At 47.7% G+C, this 14258-nt stretch overlaps 1 protein-coding gene across 1 annotated transcript; it reads left to right on the plus strand.

Moving 5' to 3' along the window:
* The first annotated feature begins 7512 nt into the window (after nucleotides 1-7512).
* Nucleotides 7513-10254, plus strand: LOC123091571 (uncharacterized). The gene is made up of 3 exons (XM_044513115.1): nucleotides 7513-7905; nucleotides 8159-8280; nucleotides 9208-10254. The coding sequence occupies exons 1-3, from the start codon at nucleotides 7742-7744 to the stop codon at nucleotides 9774-9776; spliced, it is 855 nt and encodes a 284-aa protein (XP_044369050.1). The 5' UTR covers nucleotides 7513-7741; the 3' UTR covers nucleotides 9777-10254.
* Nucleotides 10255-14258: the final 4004 nt, after the last annotated feature.

Raw genomic sequence — 14258 nt, forward strand, 5'->3', positions numbered from 1 at the left:
TGCCCTGCTACACACTAGTTGTAGTGACGGTTCAATAACCATATCAAGTCTCCACCATCCTCCCACTCAATTCTTTCGAGAGAAACTTTTCCTCGAGAAAGGACCCGATTCTAGAAACAATCCCTTTTGCTTCCGGATCTGAGACACGAGGTCTACCCAACTGTTTTTGGGTGTCCTATGAAGATGCATTTATCCGCTTTGGGTTCGAGCTTATCAGCCTGAAACTTTTTCACATAAGCGTCGCAGCCCCAATTTTTTATAAAGAAATGACAGCTTAGGTTTTGTCTAAACCATAGTTCACACGGTGTCATCTCAACGGAATTATGTGGTGCCCTATTAAAGTGAATGTGGTTGTCTCTAATGCCTAATCCATAAACGATAGTGGTAATTCGATGAGAGACATCATGGTATGCCCCATATCCAATAGGGTGCATCTATGATGTTCGGACAAACCATCACACTATGGTGTTCCAGGCGGTATTAGTTGTGAAACAATTTCCACAATGTCTTAATTGTGTACCAAACACGTAACTCAAATATTCATCTCTATGATCATATCATACACATTTTATCCTCTTGTCACAACGATCTTCAACTTCACTCTGAAATTACTTGAACCTTTCAATAATTCAGACTTGTGTTTCATCAAGTAAATATACTCAGCATCTACTCAAATCATATGTGAATTAAGAACATAACGATATCCACTGCGTGCCTCGGCAATCATTGGACAGCACACATCAAAATGTATTACTTCCAACAAGTTCCTCTCTTGTTCCATCTTACTGAAAACGAGGCTTTTTTAGTCATCTTGCCCATGTGGTATGATTTGCATGTCTCAAGTGATTTAGAATCAAGTGAGTCCAAACGATCCATCTGCATGGAGTTTCTTCATGCGCACATACCAATAGACATGCTCCGCATGTCTCAAACTTTTCAAAAACGAGTGAGTCCAAAGATCCATCAACATGGAGCTTCTTCATGCGTTTTATACCAATATGACTCAAATGGCAGTGCCACAAGCAGGTGGTACTATCATTACTATCTTATATCTTTTGGCATGAACATGTGTATCACTACGACCGAGATTCAATAAACCATTCATTTTAGGTGCAAGACCATTGAAGGTATTATTCAAATAAACAGAGTAACCATTATTCTCCTTAAATGAATAACCGTATTGCGATAGACATAATCCAATCATGTCTATGCTCAACGCAAACACCAAATAACAATTATTTAGCTTTAACACCAATCTCGATGGTAGAGGGAGTATGCGATGCTTGATCACATCAACCTTGGAAACACTTCCAACACATATCGTCATCTCACCTTTAGCTAGTCTCCGTTTATTCCACAACTTTGAGTTACTAACACTTAGCAACCAAACCGGTATCTAATACCCTGGTGCTACTAGGAGTACTAGTAAAGTACACATTAATATAACGTATATCCAATATACTTCTATCGACCTTGCCAGCCTTCTCATCTACCAAGTATCTAGGGTAGTTCTGCTTCAGTGACCATTCCCCTCATTATAGAAGCACTTAGTCTCGGGTTTGGGTTCAACCTTGGGTTTCTTCACTAGAGCAGCAACTGATTTGCCGTTTCATGAAGTATCCCTTCTTTCCCTTGCCCTTCTTGAAACTAGTGGTTTCACTAACCATCAACAATTGATGCTCCTTCTTGATTTCTACTTTCGCAGTGTGAAACATCACGAATTGCTCAAGGATCATCATGTCTATCCCTGATATGTTATAGTTCATCATGAAGCTCTAGGAGCTTGGTGGCAGTGACTTTGGAGAAACATCACTGTCTCATCTGGAAGATTAACTCCCACTCGATTCAAGTGATTGTAGTACCCAGACAATCTGAGCACATGCTCAACGATTGAGCTTTTCTCCCTTAGTTTTTAGGCTAAGAAACTCGTCGGAGGTCTTATACCTCTTGACGTGGGCACGAGCCTGAAATCCCAATTTCAGCCCTTGGAACATCTCATATGTTCCACGACGTTTCAAAAAATGTCTTCGGCGCCACAATTATAAACCGTTTAACATTACTGAACTATCATGTAATCATCAAAACGTGTATGTCAGATGTTCGCAACATCCACAGACGACGTTCGAGGTTCAGCACACTGAGCGGTGCATTAAGGACATAAGCCTTCTGCGCAGCAATGAGGACAACCCTCAGTTTACAGACCTAGTCCGCATAATTGCTACTATCAACTTTCAACTATATTTTCTCTAGGAACATATCTAAACAGTAGAACTAAAGCGTATGCAACGACATAATTTGCAAAGACCTTTTGACTATGTTCATGGTAATTAAGTTCATCTAATCAAATTATTTAATGAACTCCCACTTAGATAGACATCCCTCTAGTCATCTAAGTGATACATGATCCGAGTCAACTAGGCCGTGTCCGATCATCACGTGAGACGGACTAGTCATCATCGATGAACATCTCCATGTTGATCGTATCTCCTATATGACTCATGTTCGGCCTTTCGGTCTCTTGTGTTTCGAGGCCATGTCTGTACATGCTAGGCTCGTCAAGTCAACCTAAGTGTTTTGCATATGTAAATCTGGCTTACACCCATTGTATGTGAACGTTAGAATCTATCACACCCGATCATCACGTGGTGCTTCAAAACAACGAACTTTTGCACTGGCGCTCAGTTAGGGGAAACACTTTCTTGACATTATTAGTGAGGGATCATCTTATTTATGCTACCATCGTTCTAAGCAAATAAGATGTAAACATGACAAAATTACATGCAAATCATAAAGTGACATGATATGGCCAATATCATCTTGCGCCTTTGATCTCCATCTTTGAGGCGCGGCATGATTACCTTCGTCACCGGCATGACACCATGATCTCCATCATCATGATCTCCATCATCGTGTCTCCATGAAGTTGTCTCGCCAACTATTAATTCTACTACTACGGCTAACGGTTAGCAATAAAGTAAAGTAATTACATGGCATTGTTCAATGACACACAGGTCATACAATAAATTAAGACAACTCCTATGGTTCCTGCCGGTTGTCATACTCATCGACATGCAAGTCGTGATTCCTATTACAAGAACATGATCAATCTCATACATCACATATATCATTCATCACATTCTTTTGGCCATATCACATCACACGGCATATGCTGCAAAAACAAGTTAGACGTCCTCTAATTGTTGTTGCAAGTTTTTACATGGCTGTTATAGGTTTCTATCAAGAACGTTTCTTACCTACGCCAAAACCACAACGTGATATGCCAATTGCTATTTACCCTTCATAAGGACCCTTTTCATCGAATCCGATCCAACTAAAGTGGGAGAGACAGACACCCGCTAGCCACCTTATGCAACTAGTGCATGTTAGTCGGTGGAACCTGTCTCACGTAAGTGTACGTGTAAGGTCGATTCGGGCCGCTTCATCCCACAATACCGTCGAAACAAGATAGGACTAGTAACGGTAAGAATATTGAACAAATCATCGCCCACAACTACTTTGTGTTCTACTCGTGCATAGAATCTACGCATAGACCTAGCTCATGATGCCACTGTTGGAGAACGTAGCACAAAATCAAAATATTCTATGCATCACCAAGATCAATCTATGGAAAGACTAGCAACAAGAGAGAGGGGAGTGCATCTTCATACCCTTGAAGATTGCGATGCGGAAGCGCTACAAGAACACGGATGAAGGAGTCATACTCGTAGCGATTCAGATCACGGTTGATCCGATCTAGGCACCGAACAACGGCGCCTCCGTGTTCAACACACGTACAGCCCGGGGATGTCTCCTACTTCTTGATCCATCAAGGGGAGAGGAGAAGTTGAGGGAGAACTCCGACAGCACGACGGCGTGGTGGTGATGGAGCTCGTGGTTCTCCGGCAGGGCTTCGCCAAGCACTACGGAGGAAGAGGAGGTGTTGGAGGAGGGAGGGGCTGCGCCAGGGAAGAGGTGCGGCTGCCCTCCCACCCCTCCACTATATATCGGGGCAAGGGAAGAGGGGGAGGCGCCCTAGGGTTTCCCCTAGGGGGTGGCAGCCAAGCAGATTGGATCTCCATAGGGAAAATCCTAGGGAGACTTGCCCCCCAAGCCAAGCAGGTGGAGGATTGCCTCCCAAGCCAGGTGGTGGCGCCCCACCTCCCCGACTAACGTGGGAAAGGGTGTGGGGGGCGCACCACCCCTTAGTGGGCTGGTTTTCCCCTTCCCCTTTGGCCCATGAGGCCCTGCAACACTTGCCGGGACCCCCGAAACACTTTTCGGTCATGCTAGCCATAGCCTGGTACCCCCGGAACACTTCCAGACTCCAATACCCTTCGGCCCATATATCGATCTTCACCGCGCGGACCATTCCGGAACTCCTCGTGATGTCCGGGATCACATCTGAGACTCCGAACTACCTTCGGTAACCACATACTATTTCCCATAACAACTCTAGCGTCACCGAACCTTAAGTGTGTAGACCCTACGGGTTTGGGAACCATGCAGACATGACCGAGACGTTCTCCGGCCAATAACCAACAGCGGGATCTGGATACCCATGTTGGCTCCCACATGTTCCACGATGATCTCATGGGATGAACCACGATGTCGGGGATTCAATCAATCCCGTATACAATTTCCTTTGTCAATCGGTATGTTACTTGCTCGAGATTCGATCGTCGGTATCCCAATACCTCGTTCAATCTCGTTACCGGCAAGTCACTTTACTCGTTCCGTAATGCATGATCCTGTGACTACCTACTTAGTCACATTGAGCTCATTATGACGATGCATTACCGAGTGGGCCCAGAGATATCTCTCCGTCATACGGAGTGACAAATCCCAGTCTTGATTCGTGCCAACCCAACAGACACTTTCGGAGATACCTGTAGTGTACCTTTATAGCCACCCAGTTATGTTGTGACGTTTGGTACACCCAAAGCACTCCTACGGTATCCAGGAGTTACACAATCTCATGGTCTAAGGAAATGATACTTGACATTAGAAAAGCTTTAGCAAACGAACTACACGTTCTTGTGCTATGCTTAGGATTGGGCCTTGTCCATCACATCATTCTCCTAATGATGTGATCCCGTTATCAATGACATCCAATGTCCATGGTCAGGAAACCATGATCATCTATTGATCAACGAGCTAGTCAATTAGAGGCTCACTAGGGACATGTTATGGTCTATGTATTCACACATGTATTGCGGTTTTCGGTCAATACAATTATAGCATGAACAATAGACAATTATCATGAACAAAGAAATACAATAATAACCATTTTATTATTGCCTCTAGGGCATATTTCCAACACGGTGCTGGGTACAATTCTGGGTGCGTGCTGGGTCGACCCAGCTATGCATGACAGGTGGACCTTTGACCGGTTGAAAGGTGGATGATTGACCGTTGACTGCCAACTTTGAGAAAAGATAAAAACGTGGATTGGAAAACAGTTCAAAAATTTCAAAAAAATATGAAAAGGTTCAAAATATGTGTACAAGTTCATGGATTATGGAAAAAAATACAAATTTTAAAAAATAATGGGTTCGAAAACAGGCCATTAAACTCAAAGAGCTTCACGTGTATGAAAAAGTTAAAGAATCTAGATTTTTTTTGAAAAAAGTTCATGGATTTGAAGAAAGTTTGTGGTTTTCTGTAGAGAGATAATTAGTTGTATGCCCGTAGTTGTGTCCCAGTCGGCTGTTTTACCCCTAATTCTCAAAAGCCATCGGTTCTGTCCAAGTCACTTTGCTCCTCTTATGCTTTTGCCCTTTGACCATCACTTTGAAAACTTCATAACTAATTCATACTAAATCAGAAAAATGAAAATAAGATACCAAAATGCTCGGAAAAACATCACCTATATTTCAGTGTCATTTGCATTCGTGACAAAAGTTTTGGAAAGCGCCCGCCCGAGTTTTAGCTCTTATGATGCCATCATGAATAGTAAAATCTATTTAGATTTTATTATTCATGGTGGTATCATATGAGCTAAAACTCGGATGGGCACCTTCCAACACTTTTGTCATGACCGTAAATGACATTGACATATATGTGATGTTTTTTCTGAGAATTTTGATATCTTATTTGCATTTTTCTGATTTACAATGAAATTAGTTATGAATTTTTTGAAGTGACGGGCAAACGGTCAAAGGGCAAAAGTATAAGAGGAGCGAAGTCACTTGGACAGAACTGACGTCTTTTGAAATTTGGGGTAAAACAACCGTGTGGGACACAACTAGGGGCATAAACTAATTATTCCTTTTGTATAAGTCCGCGGATTTGGAAATGTTCATTCATTTGCAAAAAGTTCATGTATTCAATTTTTCACATTTTTTAAAAAATCACGAGTTTTGAAAAAAAAGTAATATGAAATAAATTCTTGAATTTAAAAAAAATGGCAAAATTTGAAAGAAGTTCTTAAATTTGGAAGAATTTCACAAATTTGATAAAAAATTGGAAAGAAGTTCACACAATTGAAAAAAAGGAAATAAAAATGAAATGAAATTTAAGAACAGTTCACAAAATAGAAAAAAGTTCACGTATTTGAAAAAAATCGAAAAATTTGACCTAAAATCTATACCTACTAATAAAAGAAAAAGGTATTCTTAGTCCATCATGCTATTTTGTAGAAAACTCCTTGATGTTTCTGACATTAAACGCGCAGTACGTATCAAATGTTCTTTTAAAATACTCATATCTTTTAAACCGTAACTCCAAATTTAACATATTATATATGAAATTTGATTAGAAAAATATATAGAATCTAAATATGATGTTATTTTACCTGTTAACAATTACAAAATACTACCTAGGCTGCAATGTTAATCAACAATGCATTATCCGTCTTTTTTCATACCGGTACTAATTCAAATTGGGGATGAACACCTCAGCAAAATCAAGATTGGACATCAAACTGAAGATAAATTTATTAGAGACACCAATAAATAAGGTCATGCATGACAAGAAATAAAAGGACCAAATAAAGATGGGATGTCCACTATAAAATAAATAAAAGAAAAAATGCAGAGGAGATCCGATGAAGATGAGATGTTGCGCTATTCTCCTATATATAAGAAGATAAAAGAGAGGACATGCATGAAAAAAAGTAAAAAGGAGGCATGCATGACAAAAAGTAAAATAAAAGACAAGTTTGATAAGAAGTAAATATTGATGAAACAGGGACCAATACCTATGACATGTATGACAAGAAATAATGATGAAATAAGGGCGCACATACCTGCGTCAACATGAGACCATAAAAATGTTCTTTTCCAGACCAAAAAAAAATCTCCTTTTATGATTAAAAATTCCTATATCTTTTTAGCGACCTTTTTAACTTTTTTGGTATTTAAGAAATAGCTACAAATTCTCAGATTATAGAATACTTTTTGTAAATTAAGAGCATGTGGTATTTTTTTTCTCCCGTTACAACTACGGGTCTTTTTGCTAGTTTGGCTTACATATGATGCATTCGAGACGGGACAGATACAGGATGGACCACAAGGAGGGGCCCGTGGAGGCGAAGCGAGGACGTCCAAGCGTAACGGCCGGCCGCAACTAACAAACTCCCGCCCCTGCCTTCCTCCGCCCTTTCTTCTTCTATCCTCGAACACCTCCCCTCTCTTCCTCTAACTGCTCCTATATATATCTGCCCCAGCGCCCACGCACGACTCCAGGAGAGAGCCCACCGCACGACGGAGAGAGAGAGAGAGAGAGCGCGACATCCCGAGAGATGAGCAGCGGTGGCAGCATGTCGCCGGCGCTGGCGAGGTCCAGCGGTGGCAGCATGTCCCCGGCGATGGCATGGTCACCGTCATCCAGGAGGGGGGAGCACAGGAACGGCGGCGGCCGCTTCAGGGCGGAGATCGAGATGGACACGGGCGTTGCCCTTCCCAGGCGAGTCATCCTTCTCTCGATTCTTTCCTCCTTCTTGGTTCCGTCCTCCAACGTTTCTCTCCACTTGCTCTGTTTCTTCCGCGCGCCGATGCTTACTGAGCTCGCCTCCGTTCTCGCGGTCGCCTCCCGCCATTGTTGCACCTCTCTGCCCTGCTCTGTTCATTCAAGGATTGCTCGCTTTCTTGCTCGACGTGTCTCTGTTTCGGACCGGGTTAATTGATTCTTGGTGTTTGGTTCGCGACTCGAAATGCAGGGGCCCGGAGCTTGGGTTCGCCGCCGCCGTGCGAGAGCCGCTGGTGAGGCTGCAGCGCCCCAAGTACGACTTCGAGAGGTGGGACTGGGGCTACTTCGCATGGCCGCACGACCGTCTCGACGGTAAGCATCTTCCTCCCGGTGCGATCGAGTGCGCCAACTGATTGCTCACTAGTCACTACTGAATCTGGACAGGCATTTAGGCTAGGTTAATCCCTCCACCGCCTTTCTTTCGGTTCAGGACTAGTACTAGATGCCTCTAGTTGAGTTGACCGTTGGTTACTGAATCTGGACGGGAAAGTTGGCTTGGTTAATCCCACCTATCCTGTTATGTTCCACAGCATGGAAGGTTGCTGTATCTGTAAATTTTCGTGGGACTAGATACCTCTAGTTGAGTTGACAGTTAGTGACTGAATCTGGACGGAAAGTTGGCTTGGTTAACCCCCCATCTTGTTTGGTTTCGGAGCCTGGAAGGTTTCTGTATCTGTATACTCTGATGGGAAGGATGTAGAAACGCCTATCTCTGATAGCTAACTGTTCATATCTAGGCAAGTTTAGTTAGCTGTCCCTGAAAAGAAATTGGATTCATTGTGTCTGCAAATGCGAATGCAGATGCAGTACCTGTTTTACAGGATTGGGCGTGGCAAAAATTTCGAAATCTTTCGAGGAAATCTAGACGGAAAATTGGGTTATGTTGGTACACATATTTGCTTATGTTGGCACAATGCCACAATGGTTACGTTTGATTCTTCATTAGTCTCCTTTAGTCCTTTTTTATCAGCAGAATGCTGTAGAAACACAAATTACAAATTCTGACAATGAAGAGAAACATGTCCACAATCCAACTAAGACACTGAATATTTTGTATCAGCAAGTCAAATGGAAGTACAGTAACTGTTTAAGTTTGTCTCGTTGGACATAACCCAATTAAACTTGGTGTCATTCCTGTTCAGTTCAATCTGACTCTGTTTACTTCTTCAGTAATCTTTGATTTGAGTATTGCTGTTGCAACACAAACTACATATTCTGACAAGATTGATCAAAATCCAGCCAATATGGAGATGAGGGACAGCGATCCGAGGGCGACATTCGAGGCGGACTCCAAGGTGACAGAGAGCTTCCTGAGCCGGAGCACACTGCAGCTAGAGGCCGGCGAAGGCTTCCCGAGCCAGAGTTCGCCGCAGCTAGAGGCGAGCGAGGGCGGCTTCACGGTCCAGAGCATGCTGGAGCCAGAGGCCGGCCAGTGCTGCCTGTGTCAGAGCACGCTGCAGCTGGGGGCCGGCCACGGCCAGTGCTTCCTGTGTCAGAGCACGCTGCAGCTGGAGTCCGTCCACGGCCAGGGCTTCCCGAGCCAGAGCACGCTGGAGCTGGAGGCCGCCGAGGGCTTCCTAATAAGCGAGAGCTGGCCGCAGCCGGAGGCGAGCGAGGGCTTCCCGAGTCAGAGCACGCTGCAGCTCGAGGCCGGCGAAGGCTCCCCAAGCGGCCGGAGCATGCTGCCGGTAGAGTTCGACGACGACACGCCCCTCGGACGCTACGCGCCGTGGCGTCGGGGATGCGCAGAGTCCAACCCGTTCCTGCTTGACCATTGCATGGCACCGCAAGATCGTTGGGCATACTAGGAGCAGGAGTGAGCCACGCCATGACCATATCCCCCCTTGTCTGCAGCACACTGAGAAAGAAAGAGATCGAGGGGTAACCTACAAGCCGGACGACGATCTGACGACATGATCCCCAAATCTGAAGATTTTGGGTACGGTGTCTTGGCAGAGGAGAACAACCGAGGAGATTATTCTATTCAACTGGCAACAGGGGAGCTAAACCAGGAGAAGCAGAAGGTCGTCGACGGGACGATGGCGTCTGTTGATTCGTAGGTTGAGACTTGAGAGGCTGATGCGTCTGGCATCAGTTTGCTGATCGGGATACAGTAGGGTTAGCATCAACAAGTTTTGGTTCAAAACTGCCAGAAAGACACTCTGTAAAACTGTTAGAAAGAAACTCTGTACAGTAGAGATATACTCCATACACACCCATGTAAAGCTCCCCAGAATTCCATGGCTCTTCTGAACAACTGTTGTTGACTGAATTTGTACGCAGTATGCCAGCTGGTTTGTAATTTGATTGACCAGCTGGTTTGTAATTTGATTGATTGTCTTCGATCTCCTGGTATTCTATCACTTAGTATCACCACTTAGTAGTTAGTACTCCAGAAGAGGAGAGAATGAAAGAGGCAGCTCCGAACTTAGAGTACCTGGCTTCTTCCTTTATCATGTCATAAGAGCATCTCCGACAGGCGCCGAACGCGCCTACGCGTTAAAATCTGATTTGCTGCGCGCGCAACGCCAGATTTGGCGCGCCGCGCAGCGCTTGCTCTAGCAGCAGCGTTAAAATGCAGCGCGCGCGCTGCACCAGCAGCGCGCGCGAGTAGCTGGCGCACACATTTTGGGCATAAGTTTCACACTTCAACACAACACACATGGCATCATTCCAACCAAGTTCGTGCCCAAAAGTTCATGTCCACAAGTTTAAATTCATGCCCACAACATAATTAAACCAAGTTCAACATGCAAATCAAGTTTATGATGACACAAACGAAAGACACAAGAATCAAGCCTCGTCCTCGTCTTCGTCTTCTTCCTCCTCCTCCGAAGACGATTCTTCCTCCTCCTCTTCATTGTTGCGCGTCATATCATCATCGCGTGAAGCTTGGATGGTGTTGCCAAGATCTTGAACGGCATCTTCATGCGAAGGTGGCACACCGGCGCCCGGAGGTGCACCCATGCCCCAAATGAGAGACACAAAACTCATGCCACCCATGCCACCCATGCCGTCCAAGCCGCCCGGAGGTGCTCCAAAGCCACCCATGCCTCTCATGGTCTTCATGGTAGCTCCAAAGCCACCCATGGAATCCATGCCGCCCATGGTAGCTCCAAAGCCACCCATGGAACCCATGCCGCCAAGGCCACTGGCACCCATGCCGCCACCGCCACCAATGCCGCCAAGGCCACTGGCACCCATGCCGCCACCGCCACCCATGCCGCCACCCCACCCATGCCGCCAAGGCCACCACCACCCATGCCGCCACCGCCACCCATGCCGCCAAGGCCGCCACCGCCACCCATGCCGCCAATCATGGCTCTTTTTTGATCAAGACTTCTTCACGGGCAAGGTTGACATACTCCTTTTGCGCATCATTGAACAAAGATGTGTCCAAGAAAAACAAATGCTTCTCTCATTCCAACAACTTAGCTCGCTCCTCCATGGCCATCTTCCTCTCCTCCCATGTCACTTTCCTCTCCTCGGCGGCCACCCTCCTCTCGTCGGCCGCAAACCTCTTCTCCTCGACCGCGGCATCTTGGTTTCTTGCCACTTTCCTCACCTCATTGGCTTCTCTTCTTGCGTTGACAATTGCTTCCATAGCATTTTTTATCTCATCATCTATCTCCTTTCCTCTTCTTCTTTTCTTTGTCTTTCTTCGTGCCATCCGGTCGTTTTGGCTTCGAGTATGAAACCGAGTTTGGTGTGGGGCTTCTCTTGCCATCTTCACTTGATGCATCATCCTCATCATCATCTTCCAACTCAATTGTTCGCTTGTGTTTTTTGCTCAAATCCAAATCATCAATATCCTCACGCTTCTTCCATTTCTCATCATCCTTCAATACTTCATAGCAATGAGGCAAGGTTAATGTCCTTCCTTTCTTGATCTTCCCCTTCTTGGTCCTCTTCTCCTCTCCTTTGAACAAGTTTTGGGTGTCGGCGTTCTGGGAACGGGGGTCCCCAGACTTGCCTGCCTGCGGCCTGCAGCGTGGCTCAACCAGTGGCCCAGTACGGCCTATCTTCATCAACAAACACTCAAGACCCTCGCGAGGGGCCAAGCCTCGCGGGGCGGACAACGCAAGGCCTCCTCAGGGGCGGCCTCACCAGGCAGGCTCGCGAGGAGGCGGAGAGATCAAGGCGGGGGGTACCTCGCGAGGTGCCCGTGACGCAAGCTAAGACGATTAAGACCAGGCGGGCGCCAGCCTGTGCAGTGTCCTCGTTTCCTCGGGGAAAGTGCAGGCACGGAGTACCGAGGCATCAGACAAATGTTTCCCTATCGGTGCAAAAAGACCGAGACCGGCAGGACAGCAGGACGGAGGTCACCATGGAGCCCAAGACGGCGTCACCACCAGCGCCTTTGGCAGGCGAAGACCACCTTTAGTCGGGATAGCTTGTACTAGTTGTCCCCTTTCAAAATGGCCGCTGTCGGATCCCTTCCCGCTCAATATTTGGGAAGAGGACCAGGGCCTCTATAAATAGGGCTAGCCACCACAGTAGAAGGCAGTTGATCTAGAGCCAACGGAGACGGATTGATTCCTCCTCAGGCACACCACCACAAGAACACCTCTCCTCACGAGGCTGTTTTTCCTCTGTACTGTTCATCATCGGCCCAAGAGGCAATCCACCACACCACACACTGGATTAGGGTATTACACCACAACGGTGGCCCGAACCAGTATAAACCTTGTGTCTCTTGAGTTGTTCATCGTGCTAGCTTAGAAATTGCGGCGAGGTTGTGGGCGTGTTTCGGTAGGGAGAATATCTTCGTGCGCACCCCAGAGTTCGAACCTTAAGAGTTTTGCCGGAACCCGATATCCGACATTTGGCGCGCCACGTAGGGGTGCGCCGGAGCTCTTCCTTCCATCGACTCGCTCTCCACCAACACCGTGCTTCACCCTCATGGCAGACAACGCGCCTCAGGCTCCGGCGGCCGATGCCAGCGCTGGGGCCAGGGGGCTCCGAGCCTTGGCCCCCGCCTTGCGGCAGGTGCAGTGGCCGCACAAGTTCAAGCCAGAGATGTCGCCACACTACGACGGCGCGGCAGATCCGCTGGCTTTCCTGCTAGCATACGAGGAGGCCGTCCTCAAGGCCGGAGGCGACGACAAGGTCATGGCCAACTGGTTTCCCATGGCCCTCACCGGCGTCTCGCGCGTTTGGCTGCTCAACCTGCCAGCATCTTCTATGGCCTCCTGGGGGGAGCTGCGCAACCTCTTCCTCACCCACTACGCGGCGCCAGCGCCCCCGGTTGTCGCAGCTCTCCTTGGCGGCTCGCAGGTGCCACCCTCAGACCGCCACGCCAAGCCATTCTTTCGTCAGATCGGCGCCGCCCTCGCACGACAAGGAGCTCCCCCGGGTTGGACGGCACCCAAGGCCGACCTGACCTTCAACTCGGACGATCACCCCGTCAACACCGCCTGCTCGGGCGCGCTCCCGATGCTCTACACGCCTACCATCCGCAGGTGGCCATCACCAAAACCCTCATCGACGGTGGCGCCGGCCTCAACGTGCTCTCGGTGGAGGCCTTCAGCCTCCTCCATGTGCCGCTGGAGCGGCTCCGACCCAGCAAGCCCTTCTCGGGCGTCGGAGGCGGTTCCTCCAGCTCCCTGGGGCATATCCGCCTCCCTGTGACCTTCGGCACCCATGACAACTTCCGCACGGTGCTGATCAACTTCGACATCACCCACATCGGCCTCCCGTACAACGCCATCCTCGGATACCGCGCCTTGGCTCAGTTCATGGCAGCGACCCATCCGACCTACAACCTCATGAAGATGCCTGGGAGCAGCGGCGTCCTCACCATAACTGGAGACACCAAGGATGCTCTGCTGGCGCTCAAGCTCGCCCTCAATACAGCCGCAGCAGCGCAGCCTGCCGGCGCGGACACCTCCAAGGCCAAGGGGGCTGCACCGACCAAGAAGAAACAGATGTTCGCCCAGGACAAGGCGGAGACCAAGCAGGTGCCAGTTGAGGAGGATGGGTCCTCAGGCGCCACCTTCACCATAGGCGCCAACCTCGACCTCGACCAAGAGGAGGCGCTGGTGAAGTTCCTGTGCTTGAACAAGGATGTGTTTGCGTGGGAACCCAAGCAGCTAGCGGGGGTCCCAAGGGAGGTGATTGAGCATCACCTGAATGTGTGCCCCAATGTACGCCCCGTGAAGCAGAAAGCAAGGCGGCAGCCCACCGAGAAGTAGGCCTTCATCGTTCAAGAAACCCGTAAGCTAGAGGCAGCGGGTGTTATTCGCGAAGTTCGCTACCCCGAATGGTTGGCAAACCCTATTGTTGTGCCA

Source organism: Triticum aestivum, chromosome 1B (genome assembly GCF_018294505.1).
Source record: "Triticum aestivum cultivar Chinese Spring chromosome 1B, IWGSC CS RefSeq v2.1, whole genome shotgun sequence".
In the NCBI taxonomy this organism is placed as follows: Eukaryota; Viridiplantae; Streptophyta; class Magnoliopsida; order Poales; family Poaceae; genus Triticum; species Triticum aestivum.